Raw genomic sequence first — 27662 nt, 5'->3', positions numbered from 1 at the left:
CTAAGCGCTGGTTAACTGGAGATGTTTGTATAATGAGGATTTAATCTCAACAAATAGCACAACATGTACATAAACAAACGCCAACCGAAACCATAACCTACGTTTAACTCGCCGTTCAAAACAAGTGGCTGTTAATGGATCAGGAAAACACGGAAAAAAAACATTTAAAAACGACTGGCTTTTATTATTTATAAACGCAGTCTCGTTTCAACCATTTACGCTGTTTTTGACGTTCTCAATTCGTGCGGTTTAACAGTGTGTGTCCATCAGATGGCAGCAGAGTTCCATGTTGAGCTCGACCTGACTGACAGTCGCAGCTTCTTTGAAACACTGGCGTCCGGGCGCGTGAATCATCGTGACATCTCACAAATGAAGGAGGTGGAAGTCAAAAACATGAACAAGATGCGGTTGACCTCCATGTCCAGATGAGCGCAGCTGGTCTGCCAGTGTCCTCTCGCTGTCCCCGGTCATATAGTTGGGGCAGGTTCACTGACTGAAGAAGGACGCAGGGCGGATGTTTGACATCATTTATTTCCATTCGTTAGAAAACATGAATCAACAGTTGAATTAGTACCGTGTACATGAGGCTGAAGGAGCCGCCGACGTCTCTGTGGAGCCTGCGAGTCACCTCCGGCTCCTGAGCTCAGACGAACGCTCCGGTGGCGGACATGCTGCTGCCCCGCTGTCATCCACCTCAACAGTTCAAGGTAAAAAAAATATACGCGCTCTCTCTCTCCGTCCCTAGTCAGCCTCCCCCGCACGCCGCTCCTTCCTCCAGCTTCACATCAGCCCACTGCGTCCTGTCCAACCTCTCTCTTCACAGCCCTCGCGCACTTCTCTCCTGCCCATCTGAATCGGTTCCGCAAGTGAACACAAACCTCTTTTAGACTCATTATTAGAACAACGATTCGCTTCAGATGTTGGTTTCACAGAGCTGTTAAGTTGTGAAGCACATTGATGATGATATTCTGTAAACAACAGGTTAAAATGGAAATATAAACACTGTTTGGATTTTCTGAACAACCCGTCCCATTTTAAGTAATTGCTTAAGATTCTTCAGAGAAAAATACATTCATATTAATTAGAATTAAAATGCTATTTTACACATTTTTTAGATTAAAACTGATCTGATTAAAACTGTTGATTTTCAAGGAAAAAAACTTCTTGTTCGAGAATTAAAATGCATTATTTTAGGGTCCCCTGATAACTGTGCTTTTCCTGTGTGTGTTATTACACGCTAAAGCCTGATTATCAACACACCTAACGTTGATTTAAATACAGTACGTTTTTGTTTTGCGCCACCCAGTGGTGACCTGGGGATCTACAACGATATCAGCAGACGCCCACTTCCGCAAAGCTTGACGGCAGAACCTAGAGACTGTCGACCGCCATGACAAGAGAGTCGGATCACATGACACACCGGAGGTAACCAGTCTGCTGCTGCTCCTCCTCAGAAGCGGATTGGACATGAAACAGAGCTTCCTGCCCTCTGGCTCAGCTCTGTTTGGTCACCACAGTCCGAGGCTGGTTTGTGCTGCGAGTGTGGACAGAGACCGGCGCAGCCTCGTCCTCAGATGAGACCTGAGCACGTGCAGTAGCGAGCAACATGCTGCTGTAAGCGAGACACTTGGTGCCGCAGGCCGAAGGCTTCGTAAGGTCAAGCAAAGGTGGTGAGCCTCGTCCGTGCGCTGCCCCAACACACTGGGCCTCACTGATAATTGCACTTTTAATGGTGATAGTCCTTTAGCTGCGTGACGTCAGCAGCCCGGCGGCACTCTGCTCCTCGGGTCAGTCCACAGTTAAAAAAAAATATTTTTGCAGCAGTTGGCTCTCGCCCCCAGACTCACACACACACACACACACACACACACTTTGGTGGACATCTACTCACACAAGAGCCACGTCCGGACGTCCCAGAGTCCTCCCTCACATTCGAACTCCTTCTGATCCAGACCCGGCAGTGCCACCACCACACACACGCGCATGCACACATCAGTGGGTCCAGTCCAGACTTCACAGTGGTTTCACTTCTGGCCCAGAGGGAGAGTGGAGGCAGGGGCTGAGGGGAGTTTGGCACCGGCAGGTATAGCAGCATTAGAACAGGACGAGGAGGGGCCACCATCAGGGGGTGCTGTGGTGACTCCGGCCGAGGGAGCCGAAGGGGTCGGTGGCAGGTGTGGGCCTGACACCTGAGGGAGGGCCAGAGCCCCGGGCGACTGGTGGAGACTCTGCTGAAGTGCCTGGGCCTGTCCAGCATGGGGGAGCGAAGAGACGCTGGTGTGGAGGTCCGAGGGTGCCAGGGCAGGGGGAGGAGCCACTGCTGCAGCAGGAAACACCTGAGAGCAGTGTTAGAGCCTCGTGAGGATCACCTGCACCTGAAGTGGTCAGGTGACTCTCCCACACTCACCTCCGTCAGCTGACTCCAGCCTCCTGACTCATGCACTTGCTGGATCAGCTTGATCTGATTGAGGGAGAGTTTGGAGGGGGCGGGGCTTGCCGACTCCATCGTCCAATCGTCCACCAGCTTGTGCAGCTCGTCGGTGAAGGTGCTTGGTTTGGCAGGACTGTGATCTGTGGACAGAAGCACGTCAGGCGTGTTTAACAACGCCCTGAGGGCAAGCGTACCGCGCTGCGTGGAGGAGCTCTGGGAGCCGGTGCTGGGGGCGGCAGGGACACGACTCTGCTCTCTGCCAGAGAAACTGCTCGACAGTCCTGTAAGACATGAGGCCGGTCAGCAAACAGACACCTGCGGAGCCCGACTGGGGCCACTGACCCGAGTGTGTAACTCCGTTGTTGTCCATGTGAGAGTGAGGCCGCGGCCGCAGCTTGATCTTGCCGGGCCGGGGTCTGCGTGGAGAGTGGACGGGCAGCGCGGCAGACAGAGGAGGCGTCCTGCACAGGGCGGCCGGCAGACTCTGGCGCTGGCCCTTCATGGAGCGAAGCTGCCGGTACAACTCCTGCAGCTCTCGGTTCTGCTGCGCCTGAAGAGACACCACCTCCTTGATGTGCCTGCCGAGGACAGATGCTTCTGGATCAACCTCTCCACGACCAAACTCAAGAACTCAATCAAAATCAACGTTGACCATGACTGGATCCTGCAGTGAGGCAGACTCTCCCCAACCAACGGAGACACAGCTCAAAAAGAAAGGGAGCTCACTTCTCTCTGAGTTTGTGCAGTTCCTTCCTGAGGTCTTCGTCCTCCAACTCGCTCTCATCGTCGTCGCTGCTGCGAGGGGGAGAGTGGTTGTGTTCTCTTGGCAAGGGAAGCAGCGCCTGGGGCCTCTTCCCCTCTTCTCTTTCTCCTTCTTTGGTCCGAGACCTCCTCCTCTCCTTCATCAGATCAGGAGATGCTGGGGAGCTGTGGCGCTCCTCTTTCCTGGTCTCAGCTGTCGTCACAGAGAAGCGTCCCACCCTCCTGCCCAGTGGTGAGTCTTTAGGGGGGGAGGAGGAGGAGGGCACCGGCGTCACCTGTGTGCAGAGGAGTCCCACTCACAAGCGTGTAATGTGTGAGAGCTGAGGTCAGAAGAGTCAGGTTTAACAACTGTCAATGTCGATCCCAGTCATGACCTGTGTACAGTGTTAGGCCACCGGCCTGTGGATCCGTGTTTGCTCACGTGAGCTTTTCTAACACGCCACCACTGAGGCCACCACTCGTACCTGAAATCTTCCTTTGAGTGTCTGTGTCTGAGCCTCTGGACTCGCCGGCTTCTCCTCGCCAAGTGTGTTCCGATGCCGACCTTCTGATAACCAGACGGGTGAAACAAAGAGGAGAATGGGACGCAGAAACACACAAAGATACCAGTGAGGCAGGAGGACACACAGGAACGGACACACACACACACACGGGGGGGGAAGCAGAAACACAGCAGTTAACAGAGGCAACAGGGTCGGGCCCACACGGCAGCATGTCGACAACTAAACACCCGATACTCGTGAGTAGGGACACAGATTTAGTCGTAAGGCACTTGTGGTGGGTTCAGGCTAGAGATGGAGGTGGTGCTTTAGTTCAGTTAATCCATCAACACGCCACTGGACTCTTCTCAGTCAGCGCCAACCACCGCCTCCTGCCACTCTGCTGGTCCACGCATGCCTTCCACACCGCAGTTCTCACCCCGCCCACCAGCTCCCAGCTCAAATCACTTCACGCCAATGACGGAATGGTTGTGACTGTGGAGTTGCTCTCCATGTTTTGGTGGAAAACTGCAGGTCATGCTGGTGTGTGTTGTGTGAAGCACCTGAACATCACCTGCTGCACTAGAGGCACCTGTGACCTGAGCTCAGGGTTAGTGTTGCCAGGTCTTTACGTGAGCTGCTACACTGAGCCAGCAGGTGGCGCTGTGGTTGCTGCTGATGACAGTAGACATGGGGCGGGAGGGGGGAGGTTTTAGATGCTGACCACAACATCTCTTACACTGATCCAGTCCTGTGTGACCAGAGTGCTAGAACAGACGGGAGGGAGATGAAGTGAGGAGGCAACACAGACGAGGGCCGCAGTCGCACACCACGCAGGGACTTTAAAGGGCCCACAGAACCAGAACCCAGCAAGCTCTGCTTAGATGCAGCGTGGTCCCAGTGTGTGACAAAGTCCCAAAGAACGTGAGTCAAAGCTGGCTCCTCACAGTGGACAAGTGGTCAGCAGAGTCGGGAAACCGTTTGGTTATAAGTTCGACATGAAGTTTGGCACCGAAGTCATGACCAAACGGCTTCCATCGTCGAGTCTGGAGCTTTCTACGTGTTCTATGGGCCCTTTAACAAGGCTTGCACCTGGAAGTGAAAGAGTTAATGGACTAAAGTTAATCTAGTGCTAGGGTCAGGTCCAGACTCTCCCACACATCCATTCATTCAAGCACTCGCTCACTCTCTCACTCACCCCCTAAATAGACGCTACCTTGCTGGACTCTGGGCTTCTTGAACAAGCTGGCGGAGTGGCGCAGTTTGCACGCCCAGTTTTTGAATTTGCGAGTCCAGGATTTCTTGCTAACCGGATTTCTGATACTAGGACATGTCAGGTTTAGGCCAAAATATCCACCTCCTGCATTCAGCTGCGGCGGTCTGTGCTGCAGAGGGATCAGCTGCGGAGCGACGGGCTGCAGTGCTCCTGCGGTGGCACCAGTGTCGGAGCGAGGGCTCACAGCCTGCAACAGCACATCCTTCGTCAATAGCGATCAAACATGGCGACTAACATGCAGGTCAGATTGATAACAGAAGAGGAGAAGTCAGAGCTGGTCCACAAGCACACCACTGCTCCATCAGACCTGTGGTGCAAGTGTGGACTCAGTTTGGTTCTGTGGTGTTTGGACTCACAACAATGGTGGGTTCTCCAGGAACAGGTGGGCGTGGAGAGCCGGTGGAGTCCTGAGGAGGTGAAGGCAGGGAGGTGGAGGGGACAGGAAGGCTGGCGACTTCTGAGGGAGCCAGCTCCTCTTCCTTCTCAGGATCCGGGGTGGTGGAGGAGGAGCGGGAGGTGGTGGAGGAGGTGGTGGAGGAGGATGTGTGTGGGGAGGTGTCGGAGGAGGAGAGAGGGTGCAGAGGGGGGAGCGTTTCCGAAGACTCTTCCCCGACTGCAGACGTGGAGGCGGAGGCTGGCGTGGCTCCAGCGCTGTACTCCTGATACAGAAGGTTCCTCAACTTCTCGTCTAGAGTCTTAATCCGGTTGTCAACAAACTCAATCTTGGGCGGCCCTTCGCTGTCAGACTCGGCCACAGAAGAAGGCTGTGCGGGTGATGGGCTCAGGGCGTGGGAGATGGGAGGCAGAGAGGGTTCAGTTGCAGACAAGTGAAGCGGTGGCAGGGACGAGTCGGAGGAAGGGGGTGGAGGAGCAGAGCTGGCGTCCTCCGCGACACCAGCTTCTCCAGTCGACAGCTCCGACTCCGACTGCTGCAGAGACGACTGCTTGTGGAGCAAGTCTGGCTCTGGCCTCGGTGGCGGCTGCAGGGCTGGTTCTGGTGTCGGGACCGGGACCTGCGGCTGCACTGCGGCCTGAACACTGGGCTGAGGCTGGCTCTGCTCCGTCTTGAGTGAGGCAGCTATGACTTGCTGCTGAGGCGCGGCGGGTCTGGTCACCGGGGCAGGATGAGACAGCGGAGGGGCCAACTGCGGCACTGGCTCTGGGGTGGCAGCGACCTCTGGAGAGGTTTGCTGCAGCTGTTGCAGGTGCAGTTGTGCTCCAAGAAGCTGCTGCAGCTGTGGCGGCGGCGGAGCCGGACCAGTCACCTGCTGGTCGAGCTGGCCCACCGGGGCCTGAAGAGGAGGCAGCTGCGCACACACGCTCGGACCTGCAGCGGCTGGAGTGTGGACAGCTGATCGACTGAGCAGTGGGAGTGCACCGGCAGACTGGGCAGCAGAGCCAGCGGACACGGACACGGGTGCGGAGGGAGCCATGCTGTCAGGAGCGGGGACTGTACAGACTGGAGGCGAGGAGGCAGAGCAGGGGGGAGAGGACACCCTGTTCAGTGACTCCTGGCTAAGAGATCCTTCCACTTCTAGACACAGAAAGAGAGTCACCATGAGATCATGTTGACATCAGACCTGAGTGGGGTGCAGGGAGACCAGCTGGGGCGCGTGACTCAGACTCACCCTTGTGGGGCACTTTGGTGTCGGCGGTGCCCTGGCTGGACAGGGAATCTCTGTGGCGAATGGTCTGGTTGATGAAGAAACGCCACCGTCCCACCGGGGAGGAATGGGCCACTGAGTCTACTGAGAATCATGAAGGTTCATCAGCTTCCACTTATCTTCTGACTGGGACACAGAGGACGAGATGAAACTCACTTGATGAGCTGGAGGGCGTGCTGACATGTAACTGGTCCAAAGATCCCGTCTGAGCAGGAAAACAAAAGAGTAAACAGGAAGTACACTGGAATGTCGCCCTGGACAGCGCCAACACTTCACCTCTGAATGAGTCTGAAGAATGTCCTGAGCTTTTGTCACGATGGCTCGAAGTTCCTCCACAAACTTCTCCTTCTCTACGTCCAGCACAAAGTCTTCCTCCACCTGAAGAGGGCAATCAACACTTTAGAATGAGACTTCGGCAGCAAAAGAACCATCACGCAACCATCTTCATAGTTCTTCCTGCTGAGATCAGCGGCTTTGATAGATGCTGTGAGGGTCATGAGGCTCAAGCACAAGAACACGACATGACTCATCTTCCTGACCCAGGCACTTTGCTGGGCTTAGGCCTACCATGCAGTCGGCGATGTCCTCGGGCGCATCCCCTTCAACGTCGAATTTGAAGGTCACCATCTTGTTGCTGTGAGTCTCCAGCTGACACTCCACCATGTTGTCTCCGCTGGCCGACACCTTGCAAAGACACCTGTTCTCAGTCTCTCTTGCAGGCCAGAGGGGGTGATGGACGACCGGCCTGTGCTCACCTGCAGCATGCTGAGTTGGAACTGATGCAAGACTTTTTCAGGCCTCTGACAGGATGTTCTCCTCTGAGACTTCAGCCTGTCCAATTTCCCGTTGGCAAGAGGTTGAACATTTTCTTCTCCGTTTGCTGGTCCAGACCTGAAAAATGACCAAGATGAGTCACTGCCAAAGACCTGTTCACCGCAGACTGCAACCTTCAGACTGCTGATCTCAGTGGCAGAGGGGACCAAAGCAGTGCTGCTGTGTGGTGCACCGTAACTATGATGGGTCACATTTAAGGCTTCTGACAGCTGAACCCAAGGCTGCCACGCACAAACAACTCTTCTTTTCTACAAAGACACACACACAGGAGCACAGAGGGTCCGGGTACCATACTGAGAGGGTTTACGGGCCAGGACACCCAGAGGTCGACGGAGCACCTGATGTCATTGTGGGGCTCCATGACCAGCCACGACCCCCATGCAAGTGTCGTACCATGGTTTGGGCAAGACTTCTCTCGCCTCCAGGGGTCATGAGGAAATCCCTGCCTCATATGTAACTAGCCAATAGAGCAAGTGCAGTAAGGAGTGCTCTACTTAGAGAGAGGTCAGGGTGTCTGCAGTAGGCTGCCTTGGCTTGTGTGCAGTATCATCCAATACCTACTTGCGGAGAGGCACCCCCTTATTTCCATACTGCTTTGACACCAGTTTCTTTGCTTACAAACAGAACACAAGCATTGAACCACAAGCAGACGCCAGCTGGATCAGGCTAACATGCCTCCTCAGAAATAGTCTTTCTCACACATAAACTGGTAAAACAGACTCATACGACGGACACATACCCGGCAGAAGAATGACGCTCTGAATTTGACAGGTATGGACAGTCCTGAAGAACGTAGACAAACACAAGATGAGGCACATAGAAAAAACATCAGAAACACAAATGCAAGTTCCACTCGTCGTGTTTTAGGTCTGAGGAGACTGAATCAACATGATCAGTAAGAGCTCATTCAATCAGACACTATGTTCAAAACTCTCGGCAAGCATCCATCCGTCCTGTACCTGAGCTGTCAGCAGCAGGGAAGAGTCACAGCCTGGCAGCGAGTCTTGGGGCAGTTTTGGGGCATGACAGTCAAGCGACTCTAGAGTGGTGCCAGGCGGCGGGGAGGCCAGCCCTGGTAAGCTTATGGGGGCTGCTGCCGGAGATGTAGGAGGCTCAGGAGCAGGGTGGAGGGGTGGGAGTGATGATGAGAGACACGAGGTGTGAGTAGGACTTGAAGGGATCTGGGGGGCAGGAAAGGCAGCAGAGGGCACGGCAGGTTGCTCAGCTGTATCTTGGAGTGAAAGAGAATGAAAGGTGGTTGGCGTGTGCGTGAGTGCTGGGACCACGTGGTGATGCTGGGAGGAGGGGGCGGGGCCTGCAGCTGCATGGCTGCTCGCAGAAGGGACTCTGCTCTGAGCAATGAGATCCGCCACACTACTGGGCACGAGCTGCACGGCCGGATGGGTGACTTGATGTAGAGCAGGCTGACACGGCGCGGTCAAAGGCAGCTGCTGCTGGACTGCTGCTGGGATGGGCTGGACTGCACAAAGCTGCTGAATCTGAGTCAGCCTCAGTGGCTCAGCAGTCTGCAGAGTGATGGGCTGCACCAGCGGGTCAGCAGGGCTCACTAAAGGCTGCGGCTGGGCTGGAGCCAGTGACGGCAGGTCTATCTGACGTGGTGGGTCAGCATGTCTCGGATGCTCCACAGGGTATTGCACGGGAACGGCAGCACCTTCAACCAAGGCCGGTGGGCTGAACTGGGCCTGATGCAGCTGTGGGAGGTGAGGTATTGGCACCGGCTGCTGGCTCTGGATGTACTGAGGGGTCACATGCACAGGAGCCGAAAGACTTGGAGTCGGATGTTGGAGCGGAGGCTGCAGCACCACCACTGCCTGGCGATGAACTGGAGACTCATGCAGACCAGGATATGGTGCCGCATGGGCTTGCTGCCCAAGAATCTGGAACTCAGTCTGACCTTGGGAAGGCTGTGGGAGACTTGCTGGAGGCTGCACCGTCGGGACGACCAGTGGAGAAGCCACCCGGGTATCAGGAGGAACTCCGGGACAAGAGTAACTCGGTGGGGTTTGTCCACAAATCACCTCCACTGGATGAGCAACAGCTGACTGGGTTGCCAACTGGACTGGTACCTGACCTAGGTTGTGGGCATGGGCTTCACTTTGGACGTGATGGGCAAGAACTTGAGCCGTCATCATGGCAGGTGTGGGCAGGACTATGGAACCCGGGGCTTGAGAAAAAGTCACGCACGCAGGCTGCTGAAGGACTGCAGACGGCTGTTGCTGCTCCACCAGATGGAGTCCCGTTGGAGGGCTTTGGGGTAAACACAGCGGGGGGTTCAGCTGGATTTGCTGCTCACTGCTGCTGTGTGGACTGAAAGCAGCGTCCTGCTTCTCGGCTTGCTGCAGCTGAATGATTGCTGCCTGCTGCTGGAGCTCCTCTTGAATCTGTTGCTGGATCACCGCCTGTTTCTGCAGCCTCTCGGCTTGTTGCTGAAGAAGAACTTGTTGCCGCTGTTGCGCCAACTGCTGCTGAAACAGAGCCTGTTGCTGCTGCTCCATTTGCTGTTTGAGTTGCACTTGCTGCTGCTCTTGTTGCTGCTGCTGGAGCTGTGCCTTCTCCTGCAGCTGCTGCTGCTGTAAGATCACCTGCTGCTGCAGGTGCTGCTGCAGAAGAGCCTGCTGCTGCTGCTCCACTTGTTGGAGCAAGGCCTGCTGATGCATGTGCTGCTCTATCTGCAGAGGATAGACAAGCTGCTGTTGGTTCTGTGGCTCCATCTGGATTCCAGCCGGAAGCTTCTCTGTGGGCTGATATAACTGCTGATGGGGCGGCTCTGGTGGCCTCTGCTGTAAAAGCGATTGCTGCTCCTGGGTCAGCACCGGCTGGTCCGACCCTTGTCTTTGAATAAGGGCTTGCTGCTGCTCCAGATGATGCGGGTTCTGGATCTGCTGGTGCAGCAGAGTCGTCTGCTGGTCCATCTGTTGCTGGGTGTGGGCCTGGTTCTGATCCAACAACAGAGCTGGCTGCTGCTGGAGGAAAGTCACCGGGGGTCGACCTTGAGCCGCTGGAGGTTCTCCTGGCTGTGGTACGGCCATGACACCCGGCTCCATGTGCGTGGCCAGCACTTGCTGATGAGGAGGGAAGTGGACCGGCGCTGACGACGGCTGCCCATAGACCTGCTGCTGCGTGTCGGCCGGTTGTGCCTTCAGAGCAGACGCGGGGAGGCTCTGATGGTACTGCTCGACAGGAGGCAGAGGGCCACCGACATGATGCTCTTGGAGAGCAGCCTGAACGTCCATCTGCTGTTTCAGGGTGGAGATCTGCGGATCCATTCCAGCGTGTTGGTGCTGAACAATAGCCTGGGGGATCACGGGAGGCTGTATTGCTGCTGCCTGGGGAGTGATGTCAGTAAGCTGAATGGGAGGGGCCGCCGGCGGAACAAGCGGCACTGCGGCGCCTGCTAGTCCGGCAGGATCACCAACTGACATGGATGTCGTGAGAACAGTGATGGGAGCGTGTGGGGAGACGGAGTGCACGTACGACTGAGAGGGGGCCATGGCACCAGGGACGTGGGAGCTTTGAAATGCATCTGATGGGAATGTTTGCGACTGCTCAGCAATATGACAGAATGGCGGTGATGGTTGAAAGAAAAGGGAAGAGAAAGTAGTCAACGTTAGGTAGGGAGTAGCTTCTGCAACACAAACAGTACAACAGTTCATTCAGCTGAGTTTCCTCCAGTGTCTGTCCAGGCGGGGAAAAGCTTCACGCCTGTTTCCTCATTTCACCGCTCCAATTGAGGAGTTGGGAAGCAGGTAGCACTCCCCTAACATGGCCGCTGGCTCTCACGGTCTCGCCTCTAAAGGGTAAAACTGACTGGTGGTTGAACCTGGGACTCTCAAAGTCAAGAACTCCCAAAACACTGGAGGAAACCCGGCACAGTCAGACCGATTAGGGTGATTATCAGACGATTTGTAGATGAGTTAATGGTTATTTGAGGACACTCAAGTGCTAGAGGCTGCGTGAAGGTCTTATGACGGCCGGCCACTTGCATCACCTGATAATAGTGCTGAGGTACACTGGGGGATACCTGTGGAACCACGGTGCCAGGCTGAAGGAAGGTCTGAGCTGCTCCTCCGCTGTGGCCTGCCGACACACCAGGCAGATTCACGCTCCGACCAGTCGAAACACCGCCGCTCTCGCCGAGGGGCCGGACCTGAGGAGCAGTCACAGACACGATTGCTTGTTGGCTCAGAGGTAAGTGGGTGGTGGCACTGAGGACCATGCATACGGGAGCAGCGGGGGGTGGAGCACTCCTGGCCAGGGTGTGCGACTCTCCCTGATGAGAGATAGCCTGACTCTGGCCACTGGTAAATGAGTCACAGCCGGCTGAGCCAACGCTTTCTGCTTCTGAGAGGAAGACAGAAGGAAGAGAGAGAAAGGCGCTTGTTTAACCATGAAGACAGAGACATACTGCGGGGGTCATGTACCCACCTGGCATGGTCAGGGTGGCTCCACTGAAGAACTGCAGCTGGGTCACATGCTGGTCCACCTCGGGAAGCTCCTCGCACTCTGGAGCGCCCCCTCCTGCTGCGGCTGCGATCACCTGACCTCCTGTCAGCAGCGTGGATGATGAGGCGGTGGAGGGGGGCTGCTGCTGCCGTCGCTCTCTGGACTTCTTTATCAAATTGACCCGGTCCCGGATGGATTTCCCCACAACTTTGGCGTCACTCTCATGGAAGAAGCCGGATTTTACCTGTGAGGCAGACGACGGTGAGATTGGATGACAGTCAATGAAGTCAGGGTCCAGGGTCTCACCATCTCCAGGGCCACTTCCTCAGCGCTGTCGTTTTCCAGGTCGTAGCTAAACTCGATGGCCTCATTATCTTTGTGCTTCCCCTTTAGCTTCTTCGGGTCTTCCACCCAAATCCGAAGGGCCAAGCACTCCTGGGTGCCAGTGTCCTCCTCGGCCAGCTCCACTCGGACCCCCGTGTCCTCCCCAAAGAAAGCATGGTTCAGCAGGTCCCGGATGGAGAGTCTGTTCCAGGAAGGACAGTGAGGATCTCTGAAGACCCACCGTGACGACGGCCACAAACGGCGTCTCTCACCTCTGACTCTTGTTCTGTCGAATACAGCCTTCAATGATCTCCTTGATTTCCGGATCGGCCACTTTGTCAAAGCTGGCCGGTTTGATTCCCTGCAGACACTCAAGTGATGAGCAGAGAGTAGATGGTTTTTGTCAGAGCAAGAAAGCCAGACTCACACTTGTGACTTTGCGATAGATCTGAGCTGCATTCTGACACTCAGAGTAGGGGTACTCTGACGTGGCCATCTCCAGCATGCACATCCCAAAGGCGTAGACGTCCACCGACTCGTCGTAGTGCTCCTCGTACATCTCTGGAGCCATGAATTCCGGGGTTCCTGTGGCCCATGCAAACATGCAGACATGAGTCTTCACTGGTCGCTCTGCTGGGCCTCACACTCGCGTGGAGCAGACAGCGGCAGGAGCAAAAATAGAGCAGCCGTCAATACTGATCAATACCAGAGAGCAGAGGCAACAAACGAAAAAGAGGAGAGAAGAGAAGTACTATACCTATGACACTCTTGGCGAAAGACGTCCTCATCAGAGTGGCCAGGCCCAGATCTCCGATCTTGACGGATCCGGTGGGTCCGGTAATGAAGATGTTGTCACACTTCAGGTCTCTGTGGACTATTGGGGGCGTTCTGGTGTGGAGGAAGTGGAGCCCCTTCAGGATTTGGCGACACCAGCTTCTTAGTACCTTTGGTTTCATCACTTTGAATCGCTTCAGGTAACTAGGAAGGAAACCAGACAGTTGAGTGTCAATGAGCGGCAGCGCAGTTCAAACAGAGAAACCCAGGTGCCTGCCTACGTTTTGAGGGTTCCAGAGGTCATGAGTTCAGTGACCAGCACGATGCACTTCTTGCCACGGAGGGCGGATTCCCAGGAATCGTAGAAGCGGACGATGTTCGGGTGCTGGAGCCCCTTCAACATCTCGGCCTCTTCTTTGAAGCGCTGCTGCTCAGCTTTGGTCAGCTTCCGGTCCTGCAGTCAGAGGAACACCAGTCGCCACTCAGATCATTGGCTACAGACTTCCAAACGTCTGAGCGTGCCGTCCACAAGGCCACTGGAATCCAACTAGAAACAGGTCCGAACCAGGCAATGGCACCAAAAACAACAGGACACTGAGACTGAAATAAACACTGACCCAGTGAAGGAGAGGAATCTCTAGTGGATCACGAATATTCGATAGTGACTTGGAAAGTGACTAGAATAAACGAAAACCACCATGTGTCTGGTGCAGGGAAACAAACGACGAGTGCACTACCGACCACTAGGTGGCGGCACCTCCACAACGCCAGTCTGGGCTGAGACAACACCCCAGGCGAGATTGAACGCACTGATGCCGCATCTGCCAGACATCCTCGGTGGATGTGGCAGTCACAGTAGCAGGAGCACAGGCTCACACGGAGGTTGGGTTTATTCAACAGAGGTGGATGATAAACGGATCAACAAGGGGCACACAGCAACAGAAGCGGAACCAAGACTCCTCAGCTCCATTGACTGTACCAAGTCAACATCAAGTGTCACTCCTGGTTAACAACTACTGTGCAACAGAGTGAAAGTTGTCGGTGGGTCAGGGACAGTCAGAGGTTAACTGTGGCCCCGGGCCCATGCAGGTCTGATTAGACTCAGTCGGATGAAGCTATAAATAGACTCTTTAGAACATCAACTTTCCACTGATCGATTCAACTGATGTGGCGCTTTACCGAGCAGCAGTTCTGAGCTTGCTCTAACTCCCTATCTGCTTCATCCACAGCGGCTATCGGTCCTTTTCTGGAAACAATGTTGCTCTTGGCTCCTCCTCTCTGCCTGCTGCAAACATAAACTCCCATCCTCACGGGCACAAGGACGCCAGACACGTCCAAATGTTGCAGTATAAACTAAGAGCTCACTTCAGAGCACTTGATGAAGGTTCCTTCAGTGATGACAAAATGCAGAGAGTGTTGTCTCAACTCAGCGATGAAAATGACAATGATGCTGAAGGTGATCTGCCAACGTGACACAGTGTGAGTCAAAGCCAAACCTGTGCAATGTCTGCCAAAACAAAGAGTCTAAAGCCAAAAGACTAGGTAGCAGACGTACCCCGACATTAAGCTCTGAAGAGGCTCAACATGTGGGGTGAGGATAAACTGCTAGCACAGCTGAAGTGCTCGGGAAGATCAGGAAGAGAAAAGCCACCGTTGATGGTGTAAGGTATTAGACTAATGTCTGACTTCTTTATTGACTGTGGTGTGAAGCCAGCATCTTTAGCAGCCGCTTCAGTGCCGAGCGCCACATCAGACAGAATGTGGGCCAGCAGAGGTCACACAGAGGCCGGTGGCTAAAATCTGCAGACAGACTTTTAGAAAAACCTCAACATGTCACGGATGGATGCACCCTGACAAACAGCCGCATAACAAGGAGCATCATGACGCGACCTCAGGTCTGTCAACCCTGCTCACACAGGAAACAGTCAAATATCAGCAATATGGTCAGTCAAAAAGCTGTGCTGGACTCATCAAGAAGTGTCGGGAGCGTGTGCGGCCGTCGAGCCGTGAGCTTGGCGCGGTAACGAGACCTGCACTGGGATTTTTGGGATCAGACATCTGGTGGGGCAGAAGGTCAGGCAGCAGGTTAAGCAGCCTCATAAAGCAGCAGTGGAGGTGAACTGGATGCAGCTTATGGGACACATTTAGAGTGAGGCCGCGGCCCGGGTCAGAAGAGGAGAGGCATGTGAGCCCTAAACCATCTATTTTGGCAAAGCCAGTTCCAGTATCGCGTGTCAACCGACGTCACTGGGTGAGGAGCCTTCCTCAGTGAGACCCGTCCAGCAGGTGGAGCCGAGCGCAGCAGGTCGTCAGAGTGGCGTAAACAGCCTGGACCCGGAGGTGGCGGCTGGGTGGGATTAGATGACTGTAAGCTACAACTCTCAGTAACAGGATAGATTGCTGGAGAGTTGCTCGCAGCCCGAGCAGATTAGACTTTCAGGCCACTAGGCCAAGTTCGTGGACTTTTAATGACTCCAGGCCAAACAGCTCGCTTGGGCTCTTGTTAGAACAATACCTATGTTGTCCACAAAGAAATCAGCAACACAATTCTGCCATTCAAACGGAAAGACCTGCTTAAGGCGCTTGCACTCATGTGACGAGAGACACACAAAATCCGGCCTGTGCTGACACGAAGCTGCACTCACACAGCCACGGAAGACTGACTGACCGACCCGGGCCCCCGGGCAGGTGAGATAGCCAAGTCCAAATCCAGAATTTTCTGGAGTCTCAAAGAATTAAGACAAACAGAAAAACTTCTGCAGAGCGTACATCAGTTCTGACTCAAACAGGAAGTGGCCTGGGAGTAACGCGTCACACACCTGAGCGACACACACCTGAGCGACACACACCTGAGCGACACACAAGCACGCTGGGACACAGACTAGTGACGTGCAGACACGTGTCCGTCCTCAGTTCCCTGATAACAGAAGCAGTCAACATCAATGAGGCGCTGGGGTCGTCCAACACCATTGACCTCATTACTCCAAGTCCACGCTAAGCTGCTGCTTTATGCAAACACTGTAGCTCAGGTGACACCGCACACGTCTGACTGACCAGCTGGAGGCTCGGATTGCCTCCTTCAATCAACAGGATGCTGCTTTCTCCGAGTCAACAATGACAGACTTTAAAACCTTTCAGCATGGGACCATTCCAATAAAAAAGAAAAGCAAAGGTGGAATTTTGTGTGGTTGCTAGGCGACGGAAGCAGCCGTCTGGTTGCTATGGGAACAGCGTGAGGTGAGATACGCTTTTTTCAAATCTATGTTTTTATGAGCTTCGCGAGTGGGTCAGGGAGCGCCACAAGTGAAGCAGCGCCACTGACCGAGTTCATGTCTCCACCTTCACCCTCCTGAGTCACACCACTTCACGCGCTCATTCACACAGCCACGAAGCTCATGTTGTCCTGCTCCTCTCCGGCCCTCTGACGATTGACTGAGTCACTTATAAGGTTCATTTTCACTTTCTGCTGCTGCGTGCTTCAGCAGAGATGTGCTCCCCTGTAAACTGCTTCTGTGCTCTCTGCAGGTCTTGAACACACTTAACATTAGCCAACAGTCTGCACACGCTGTTCACCAGGCTTGTCAACAAAGGCCAGCCGCCATCGGGTCTGGAGCGGCTGGAGGTGGACAGAGCTGGGATGACTGGGTTGAACCAGTCCCAGTTCTGCTGTCTGTGCAGGGTTTTTGTTCCGGGCGGACAGGCAGCCACTGTAATTAATTCCCTGGATCCCACTCTCGCACAAACACAAAGTGATGGAGGGAGTAATAAAGAGAGGGAGAGAGACAGATGGATGTGGAGCGACACACACACATACACATATGTAGAAGATGAACATGTGTGTGAGGCAGGCGGCACGTGGATGGAGCGCTCCAACTCCAGGGAGACGTAAAGAAGAAGTTTCACGCAGTGTTTGGGCTGAGCATCATAGACCACACCTCACAGGGTGGGTCCGCTGAAGTGGCTCCACCGCTGTGAGTCGCCCTCACCAAACAGGGAAGGTGCAGGAGACGGCACCAATCAGAACTGAGCATGAACAGTGGTTTTGGATGCACAAAACAAGGTGAGAAGAGACGTCTCCTCCACATCAACAGCGCCCCCTGTTGTCTGAGGGACGTGACGTGCGGAGGAGGGGAGCCTCAGGTGGACCCGGGCTCTCTGGAGCCACAGTAATCCTCGTCGGCTTCCTAAAGTGCTTCCCTCTCACACTGTCTTTTCCCATCGCCACGCTTTAACCTCAGCTGCCAGACTCTCCATCTGTTTTCTCTTTGCTTCCTGTCCCTGAACTCAACATTGACTCCTCCAAATCAGCTTGTCAGCTTGATAGGGCTCTGTGTTTCTGGTATGTTCTGAGAGGTGCAGTGCTGCTGGATGTCGCCAGGCTAATTCCTCCTCAGAGGAAAGGTTCCATCACCGACTACCTGGACCTTTGACAGACCATCCATGGCTCTGGTTCATTTCCCCCACAGACGTGTTACTTTGGGCAGCAGAGTTGAAGCCATGGCCGTCAGTGCGAGTGCATCTTCTTCTTCATTTAAACAACCAAGCTAATCTCTTAATGGCTGGCTCAGAGCACGTGAGCTCAGGGGACACTCTTGTCGCTGGCTTTTATCCCTCCAAAAGTAGAGCCCAATCAAACATGGACTGTTCAAATACTGCCGACTCTTCTGCCTTGATGATTCTTAATACTTGCAGTGCCACAGACGGAAACACAGCAGTGGACACTGGTGTTTGTCGCGAGCAGAAGCCACAGTCCCATCTGAAGCGGACCACACCTTATCTGCCAGCAAACATGATCTTTTTTGAAAGTGAGTTCTTCAACATGTTAAGTCAAAGGCTCAGGATGGTCAGATGTTTGAGATACTGACCAGCATCAGTCAAGCATCTGAAGTGAGGCCAAAGAGTTGAGAGAAAGAGTCGATGTCTTGCAGCCAATTCACTCTTCGTTGGTGAATAAGACAATCCCCGGTTTGAAACCAAGAGTCTGTTCCATGACTGGAACAATGTTCAGACTCTTTAGATCACAGCGCGTGAAGTTGATGAGGTCCGATCACAAGGACCTGGCTCCTGGAATGAGCTTCAAACCGGCACATGACAAGCCTCACAAAGCCAGCAGTCAGACGGAGCCTGGGCTCAACACGCTCTCTATTGTAGCCCAGCGACGAGGCTGCACTTGTGCTCTGCTGCATGCTGAGAGAACACGTGGGACAAAACCCACTGTTGCTCCCGGCATGTTCAGTCTGAGTCCATCGTCACTGACTGTTTTCACTCTGCACAGAGCTGCTCTTGTGAGCCACACTCACAGCCGCCTTCACATCGCAGCGTCAGACATTATATAACACAATGGACGAGTCCACAGCGTGTGTGTGTGTGTGTGAGCGAAGCAGTCCTGGCTATAAATCTGGACTCCTGAACACTTAGAGCGGCAGTCTCAACAGAGATGCAGTATTTACATAATACAGTGCAGTGACATAACTTCCTATCGTTTCCCTGTACCCTCGTCTTCCTCTCCATCTTCTCAGCAGAATATAGCGTTTTGTCTCGCACCTTTCTCTACCCAGACTTATTTATAGATACAGCGCTGTTGAGTCACCTGCACATCTTTGCTTGTGATAGTTTAAAACGTGAAAGTTGATGGACATAATTAGGGATTCAAACCCACGTACAGGAGTGAGGGGTGATCTTTGCATCTCAGCACAAACAGCGGCTGTACCTAGCACATGTACACCTCTTCTGACTGTGAGACTGAGGTTGAAGATGAGCAGGGAGACAAAAGCGCTGTGAAGGAGACCCAGTGACCAACTGGCCGCGCAATGATGGAGCAGCGTCTAACGCTGCCTGATCCCTGAAGACATCCGTGTGCTGTCTCCTCTCACACATCAGTGAAGAAGATTCTCCTTCTCATCACAACCTCTGTGAACCACTGACGGAGGGCAACGAACAAAGATTCTGCTCAGATCACAGAACTCCTGCAGGCAGAGGAGGATTCTAATTTTATCCTCCAAAAAAAACTATTCCACTTGGGAATAATAATGGTTGGAACATCTGCCGCTCACGTGCACATGTGTGTGTTTCCTCAGCCATTAACATTAACAGCCATTACAAGATACGCCTGACCATCCGGACTGGACAGAAGCACCTCCAGACAAACGGGTTCCCCCCAGCGCTTTGGCAGAACAGGCGTCCGGTACTCTGAGCCCCTCGAACAGTCTCACCTGGTTTGACCCGACAGAAGAGCTGGAGTGATGAATCTGAGTGAGTCAAGTGTCTGCAGAGTAAATGGCTCTGACTCGAATCCTAGTGATTTATCTGAAGCCCCTGAGAACCACCTCACTCACAGCAGACCTTTCAGTGAACTCTAGTGAGCAACATGGCTGGAAGTGTTCTCACCTGCAGCTCGCACCAGGCCACCTCCACCCACGTCTCTGTGTCCAGACCTTTATAGACCGTCTTGAAGGCTCCTCTGCCCAGCTCGATGTCGAACTTGAGGAACCGTCCTCCTGGAGAAGTGGCCACAGCTTTCATCTCCGCCTCCTCCTCTTGCTCTCGATCACGCTCCTTCCCCTTCTGTGTTGGTGAGGATGGTGCACCCTTGTTCGGTTCCGGCTGGGAGGCGGTGGAGGAGGGTTCATGGCTCAGGGTGGCACAGGATGCGGCCCCGTGCTGCAGGACCCGGCCGGTGAAGACAGAGTCGAAAGAGTGCAGCTGGTGAGGAGCACTGTGAGGAGTATCTGGAAGGAACTCCTCCTCCTCCTCACAGATCTCCACACTCTTCCGGAAGAAGCGCTTCTCCCTCCTGAGAGATTTCTGGCCGATGTCGATGGGTGAAGAGGGTGTGGAGAAGAAGACGGTTTTCACAGGGGGGCCCACCACGGGCTTGCTGGACTCTCCACCACCAGGGGTCCTTCCATCGTGTCCTCTGGCTGATCTCCTCTCCTGCGTCTGGGAGGAGGGGAAGTCCGAGGGGGTGCTGTAAGTCCTCTCCCTCTGCCTGGTGGTCCTGCCCTCCCGGTCCATGTCCTCCTCCCTCGGCCCATCAGGTTTCTCTGAGGAGTCCTCTGTGCCTGTGGGCTCCCCTGGGTCAGTAGCCATGGAGAAGGTCTTCTCCCACTCCTCCTCGACCCCCACCTCCTCCTCCTCCTCCACACCTTCTCTCCTCCGTCAGTCCCCGTCTCTCTTTCTTTCTGAGGTCCCCCACCGACCCTGATTTGACCCCCTTAGTTGTGTTCCTCAGTCTTGGAGGCTGCTGGGGTGTCCTGGTCGTGGTGTAGACCCAGTCTCTGACTCGTGATGAGACCCCCCACTTTCACCTACATGTCTCTCACAATATATCTCTCGTTCTGAAAATGGTCGGAGGCTGACTTCCAAATGTTCTTCAAGTTCAGCCTGGAAGACAAAAGAGGACACAACAGTTGATCAAAATTCAAGTCCTGGTTTCAAACCAACCACTTTAAACACCTGCTTTCTCTCTATAGCATTTGAGTGATGTCAGCATCATGACTGCAGTGATTTGCACTGCTTCAGCTCGTGAAGATGCAGGTGAGAGAAGCTTCAGCCTGACTGTTATTCAGAGAATGTGTCGATGCACGTATTGACTCTAATGTACCTGCAGCTGCTAAGTGGCTGCACAGCCTCTTCAGAAAGAACAAGTCCATGAAGGAGCAGGATGCTGACAGAGCTGAAAGGGAGTAAGTCTACTTATGGTCTTTTTCCACTCTCCTGTCTCTCGCTGACCTCTGGATTCAAAGTTGATCTGCAGCCGAACTTCAGGCTGTATATGGTCGCAACACCCCGGATCACTTCAGTTAAAGGGACTTGGAACGGAGAAGCCGACTCGCATATTGAGTCAGCACAATAACCCAGGACTCACACTAGCATGGAGTTGAGTGTGTCAAACATTGGTTTCCATCAAAGTTGTGTCCGGCAGAGAAGGCGCAGGAACACTAGACAGAGAAACTGCAGGGTGCACTGTGCGTCATGCTGTCAGTGAGTGACAAGTCGACAGGTTTGGACCCGGCAGTGCACCAGCACGCCGTCTACTCAACAGGCTGGGGCAGTAACTTAATCAATCAGCTGGAAATTGCTTGTCTGGTTCTGAACGGCGTTCCATTAGTTAACAGAATGCTGCCGATGCATGGCATGAAATATAAATGACCCCACTATGGACCGCTTCACTGTGAATAATTCAGAGCGTCGGAGTGACGGAGATACACTCGATGCAACCGGAGGCGCACGGAGGCACCGAGCTTTCACGAGGTTTGGGGGTCAACCGAGCTGTTGCTGCTGGAGAAATTCAGGGATTGTTGGAACACAGAAGCAGAATGGTTCTCAGTCTGCTCCTCACCCCGAACCCTGCTGAGTTGCAGGGGAAGAACCCTATCAGACTCATGACTCGTCCACCCGCTCTGAGCAGACCACACTGGACATGACTGTTCGGAGACAAGTTCAGACGAAAGGTCAGACCTATCAAACTAGTTGTCAGGTTCCTCCTTGGTCATATGCAAATAAAACCAACCTGTTTCAGACAGATTTCTGGACCAGTGTAGAGGAGGAAGACAGTGAAGACCAGACCTTGAGCCACCAGCCACACTGGTTTACAGGCCTGTGTCCTTCATTACGATAGCCAAGATACCTCACTTGAGCTGCAGATGTCAGAATATTTTGGGATATGTTTGGTGTCGCGATTAAAACATTCTAATTCAAACATGAGTGATCCTGTAAGCGCTGTGTAGCTTCCGTGTCATAAGCCACTCAGTCCTGGAGCCCTCCCATACATGCTGAAGGTGGTAAACGCTGGTGATTCCTCTCTACGCCTGCACTGTTTGACTCCCTTTGTCCCAATGATCTCCTCCAGGATGGAGGACTAAACACCTGAGCTGCTGCCAAACAGTCATGGGAGCATCAACAGCGCTAAAATGAGCGTCCAACTTGCAGCTTTAACTCACGCAGCATATTAGTTTCTAACTCAACACGTATTGATTTACAACCACACACATGGTGGTGTCAGGGGGCCGCTTCCACCCGGGCAACCCAAGCTCAGGTTACTGCCGGAGATGGAGGCAAGTATCACCACTCTCCCGTCCGTCACACTCACCGGGGAAACTTAGCCTCGACTAATTCTAAGAGACCAGAAAGTCACACCTGCGGTAGCAGAGTGACTCCAGAACCATCTTCCACTGACCTCAGAGAGTCTGCACTCAGGACGCCTCCTTCAGCCAGAGCACAGTTTGGTCGGTGGAGACAGGAAGTGACAAGAGAAGAGACCGAAGCAAACTGGGAAGCACGTTTAATGTACTGTTGTTGAGAAGCTAAAAGTTGAACTCCAAGCCAGTAGTGAAGGGAGTGCTTTGGGGGAAACCTCCAGCCCAGACCTGGCGTTGATCTGATGAACAGTAGGAGCTCGTCTGCACGCTATTATGTCCTTTATAAAGCCAGTCATCAACACTCTCGTCAAGCCTCGGGCCTCTAGCCGCTGGACGAGAAGCGCTGCGACGTGGAATGCCAGCAGCTGTCACTCAAATTAGGACAACAATAGGGCGATATTAGACCGACTGCTAAGAGGCTTGGCAGCAACAAAAAAGGACTCCTGTCCGGTCACATTCCAAGACAGAGGGCCATGCTTCAGTGACGCTGCAGCCTGATCATTGGGGGCGCCGGAGAAGCTAATGTATAATATACCTTAACAATGACAACCACTAAAGCAGCTGCATTTATCTGCATGATAACACACTACTGGGTCCAATTTCACTTTACTCCAGTCCCCCGCTGGCCTCTGCAGCTTCACATCTCAAGTCACTGAGCGAAATGTTAGGAATGAGCACGTCCCCCCGTCGCAGTACACTTTGGTAGAAACAGCAAGTGAGGTCAGGTGACCAGAGAGTGTGAGGACAGGATGTGGGGAACATAAAAGAGGAAAAACAACAGGCGATACTGCCCGCGTCCTGGGAAAGGAGTTCCCATGGAAGCCACATACCGCAGCCAGTTATGACAGCACATCAAAGGTGCTCATCAGCGCCTGGATTCACACACACACACACCAGCTGCGAGAGAAAGACTCCGAGCAGCAGCCCGTCCAGCGACGGACAGGAGGAAGTCAGAGCGTGTTGACTGCAGGGAGCCGTGAGGTTCACACGTCAGAGTGATCGTGCTTCTGTCTGAGCACATGAGAGGTGAACATGTGATGAGCAGCGTTGGGCCCTCAGGCGTCCAGAAACCTGCAGCTGCTCGTTGCGGCCCGGACAAGCAGCCAAGTCCCTAATTCCAAGGCTGAGCGTTCGGCAGCAAGACAGGCACATGCTTCCATTCACAGCGTCTGTGCAGTGCATATATCGCTCTTCCAAGAGCAGCTTTCCAGAAGCGAAGCGACTCCCTGGAAGACTTTCCCTCAGATATGACTGCAGTTATTTGCAGTTATCTATGGTTGATGAACTTGGATTCACGGCGGCCAACCGGCAGAGATCCGGCTCAGTGACCAGACTCAACCAAGGCTGTTTGGCGTGACGCAGAGTGTAGTTGTTAGACCAACAGTAGCAACTCACCAAAACACTGTGTCAAACCTGAAAAACATGTGGTGCAAATCTACGTGCTCTGCAGTGTAGGAGCACGACTGGCATCCCACAGACACGCTGTCCTTCAGTCAGATTCCAGTGAACCCATAGTGCCGCCAGCTAACATGATCTTGATAGGTTTCACTTCGACTTGAGTCACCCACATTTCAAGTGTTCACACTTCTACATTTCAACAGTAATGAGTGGGGCAGGTGGGGTGGAATTGCATCGGCCGTCTCTCGTCTCAGGGCATCCACAAAACAGATTCTGCTCGCATCAAATGACACCTTGATTCACCTAGTGTTAATGAGTCACAACAGTAGCAGTGTGTGTGTGGGGCGAGGGGGACAGCAAGGGACTGGAGGACAGAGCCGGGCAGAGAGAAGGAGGGATGGTCGAGGGTGCCAGCTCGTAGACGGGCTGGGAAAAATGTGTGTGTGAAAGAGAACAAGAGGGAGATAAAGAGGAGGGGGGCGCAGACAAAAAGAGGACTGGGCCGGATTTGGCCTGATCAAATATGGGCCAATGTTGTGAATGAAAGCGGCGACTATAGCTGAATTTTGGGAGCGAACAAAAGCAGCTACGACTGCGGGTGAACGTGGAGAGGAGGGAGGCGGAGCAACCTGCCGCCAGTCTCAACACCTACCCCACACAATGTAGGTGAGCGAACACTCCTGCAGGCCATGATGGAACAGACTTTCATTTTAGCCTTCAAAGTTCAAACCCACTCCAGAAACCTCCTGCAATGCTGTGCACAAGTTGACTCACAATGTTCTCCCTCCAACGGTGTCTCCCTTGCTTCATGATGTGTCAGGCCGTTACTCAACGAAAACAATATCACTTCCTGAACATCAGTTCAGAAAGGACTGTGTCGTCCGTGTTCACAACTCTCCGCATGAACCAGTTCCAGTCATAAACTTTGTTCCTCAGCCTGGTTCTGGATTAAAAAGTGGGTCACATCCTGAGATTACAGGATCCGGTGTGTGGATCAGTATCACTGGGATACTTTGACCAGACACTCAGTCACACCGTCGCCTGACAAGGAGCCCAACGTTTGTTTCAGTCACCTCCAGGAAACGAGGTCAGCTGTTCTTCCATCAGTCCAAACACTTGTTCTGCTGGATCAGTCCAACAAAGACGACCAATAATATCAGAACCACAGAGACCACTCAGAGAAGTAACTCCTACGACAGGGGGAGAAGAAACACGCGCACACACACACTGGACTGTTGAGTGGAGCTCAAGTCTGCAGAGATAAACAGGACTTTTGTGTGATCCAGGTCAAGCATGCCAGTGTGTAGGTAGTGCACACAGACACACACAACCCAGCGCTCTGTCGGCTCGCGGGACAATACGTGCTGTGACCCGCTTCAGCGTATGTCACGGTTCTGATCCAGGTGAGAGCAGCCAGTTCAAAACCAGGATTACATGCAAGCAAAGTGGCTTAAACCCCAGCCGCTCGCACCACGGCGACATGACCAGTGCCGCCGAACACAACCTCCACTCCAGCTCCTGCCTAGTTCATAACGCCCATGTTGGAGCCCAAACTTGTGACCACAATATCATTGAATTAAATTCAAATCATATCCTCATGTTTCCTCTGACTTTTAACTGAACCCAGCTCACACTTGACGTTTCCGTTGAGCCTCAATTCGGCCCACACTAGTGACCCTGACACTTAAGAGCTCCGACACACACTTGGCTGGACGGAGCTTGTTTACAGAGAGAAGTCATAAACCATTATGGATGTGCTCCCATCGCAGCAGAAGATTCCATCACACAGTCGAGCCACACGTCTCAAAAACAGATCAGTGAAGACGCTGGAGAACAGATGTTGGGTCGAACAAACCGTCTTCACACTTCTGCAGTGGAGCATCGGTGAACCGTCTCACTCCTTGTCTGTCTGTGGCACCACTGGGGTGCAGACCAGAACATGACCCACCAAATTTCTCAACCAAACTGCACACTTGTCGAGGCACTTTGGATCAAGGCGTCATGTCATGTTACAGGGTGACATTCCAGATCCAGAGTGGGAGTGTCTACACCAGGCCAAGAGTGGCCTGGGGGCCCCACCGCCTCAGGTCAGAGCCAAAGAACAAAAGGGAGTGAACATCCTTCATCTTTGCTCAGCACAACTCCAGTGATGTCCTTACTTGTTCTTCCCCAGTAGCTATGAAGACAGAGATGAACTTCAGCAGACTCTATGATATTGAGAGATATTGCAGTATTTCTACCTCGGAATAAAGTACCTTTACATCATAGTTTTTGTGTGAGCAACAACATAGAAAGTTGAAAAGATCCTCTAACATCGATCTGGGAACAATTCAGTCACTAAACTTAAACATGCCTCTGCTCTGAGTCTCCAGCAGATGACGGTGCTCCTCACGCGTCTGCCGTGTCCCTCAGACTTGGGTCAGGGCTCGGGTCACAGAAACTCACTCAGCGGGCTCTAAAAGGGGGCTCGAGTCCAATTCAGGTGTGAAAGGCCAACAGCACTTTCAGACACCAACTTTGGCCAACACCAAGTTTTCCAACTTTTTTCTGGCGTCAGCGTATCGGGAACTAAAATTTCACGGCTTGAGTCGCCGTCACTGACGTCATGACTGGAGGAGTCGATCCTCATCCCTGCCTCACATCCAGCTCGTTACCAGCGAGATTCGGGACGCAGAAGTGACCAATCCGGTCCGCTCGGAACGCAGACGCGAGTCCGCCGGCAGGACGAACGTTATTTATAGTCCACGTACAGCGATGCGCAGCATCCAGTGCTGCCATTGGCTGAGGGCCGGGTCAGCTGACTGGGAAGACCGAGTCCAATCCCCGTGAAGACGGGGACGTGAGAACCCACCACACTCGCGCCTCACCCCTCCTCACCCACCCAGAACTTTGATGCAGGACCAAGGAGTGAGAGCATCGGTGCACCTGACACGCAGCACCGTGGATTTCCACTCACGGATCCTGACAAAAATGCGCCCAAACTCACACTCACCGGGCACTGAAGCAAGCCAGAACACAAGTAAAGAAATAGTACTCACCCGAGTGAAGCGCCATATGTTGGTTCCAGCAGATAACGAGCGTTATTCCCGCTGCTGCTGACCAGGCTACGCGCTGGTATTTCCGAGGCGGGGAAGACGCACGGATGTCCGCGGCGAGTGTTTACATCGTCGAGCGGAGGATCCCCGGAGAGCCGTCGAGCTTCGGCGTGACAGACGGACAGCGAGCGCTCGCGGTTCCACTACAGACGATGCTCTCCGGCGCGTCACCGCGGTTCCTCATTCGCTGTTCGGGTCGGCGGCCCCGGTTCCGGCAAGGTCCATTCACCTGTTTCCCCAAATCCACCGGGGAGTCCTGCACATGACTGAAGAGCGCGAGCTCCGTCTCCCTCCGCGGGTTCCCGAGTGCTGCGAGGACTGTGTGCGCGCGCCGCCTGCTCACTCGCCGCCGGGCTGATGTATCACTCCGCCGGGAGATGGCGCGCGCGACTCGCCAACAGCTTGTCGACGTGACTCCGGTGCCGCGTTCAGGGAGCGTCGGGAAACGGTTGGGGACACCTTCTGGACACGCTTATATCACATGCGCCTTTCTTTATACAACATTTACGATACCATTAACGCAAACTGTATTGGATTTAAATCAGTCATTCTTAATTAATGAAAACAAAGTAAGTTGTAAACATGTGATCACTCGTTTTGAAGTTCAAATAAAAAATGATTTGTTTCATCAGAAGTACGACTTGAAAAGTGAAAGAAATAACAAAATAAGAAAGTCAGAATGATGAAACAAATATCAATGCAACAGGTCATAGAGATTAAATGAAAGACATAAAAAGTGTTTGCACGCACTGGTTTCATAACAAAACATTCCAAAAGGAAGTGGAAACACAAGAGGTGACGTTTCAGCCTGTCAGTGAAGACATTCTGCTCTGCAGCAGTTTATGATTGAGTTGACTGACCTGCAGGTAGGAATGGTGCGTTTGAATACCAAATAAGGTGGAAAAACACGTTTCTGGAGCAAGCTCTGCAAGGCACTGTTTGCACAGGGAATTCTTAAAAGATATCAGAGTAGAAGGTGTGCCCTGCATCCATCCCAGCGATCACCCCATGTGCTGGATCC

At 53.4% G+C, this 27662-nt stretch overlaps 1 protein-coding gene across 2 annotated transcripts; it reads right to left on the bottom strand.

Moving 5' to 3' along the window:
• Positions 1-438: 438 nt before the first annotated feature.
• Positions 439-26995, bottom strand: si:dkey-151g10.3 (serine/threonine-protein kinase WNK3). 2 transcript variants are annotated; one of them, XM_053848855.1, is made up of 25 exons: positions 26585-26995; positions 19396-20391; positions 13290-13462; positions 12992-13212; positions 12662-12819; positions 12507-12595; positions 12217-12436; positions 11893-12154; positions 11690-11808; positions 11456-11614; positions 8406-11009; positions 8186-8229; positions 7368-7503; positions 7180-7296; positions 6889-6990; positions 6769-6817; positions 6577-6693; positions 5305-6482; positions 4871-5135; positions 3658-3740; positions 3158-3468; positions 2774-3009; positions 2626-2712; positions 2408-2571; positions 439-2336 (listed from the first exon to the last, which is right to left on the bottom strand). In XM_053848855.1, the coding sequence occupies exons 2-25, from the start codon at positions 20095-20097 to the stop codon at positions 2025-2027; spliced, it is 7908 nt and encodes a 2635-aa protein (XP_053704830.1). In that variant the 5' UTR covers positions 20098-20391; positions 26585-26995; the 3' UTR covers positions 439-2024. The 2 variants fall into 2 exon arrangements, with proteins under 2 accessions (XP_053704830.1, XP_053704829.1); XM_053848854.1 differs by having other exon boundaries at positions 440-2336; positions 6577-6696.
• Positions 26996-27662: the final 667 nt, after the last annotated feature.

Source organism: Synchiropus splendidus, chromosome 18 (genome assembly GCF_027744825.2).
Source record: "Synchiropus splendidus isolate RoL2022-P1 chromosome 18, RoL_Sspl_1.0, whole genome shotgun sequence".
Classification (NCBI taxonomy): Eukaryota; Metazoa; Chordata; class Actinopteri; order Syngnathiformes; family Callionymidae; genus Synchiropus; species Synchiropus splendidus.
The sequence above is the reverse complement of the archived record's forward strand: the minus strand, read 5'-3'. Positions and strand labels throughout refer to the sequence as shown.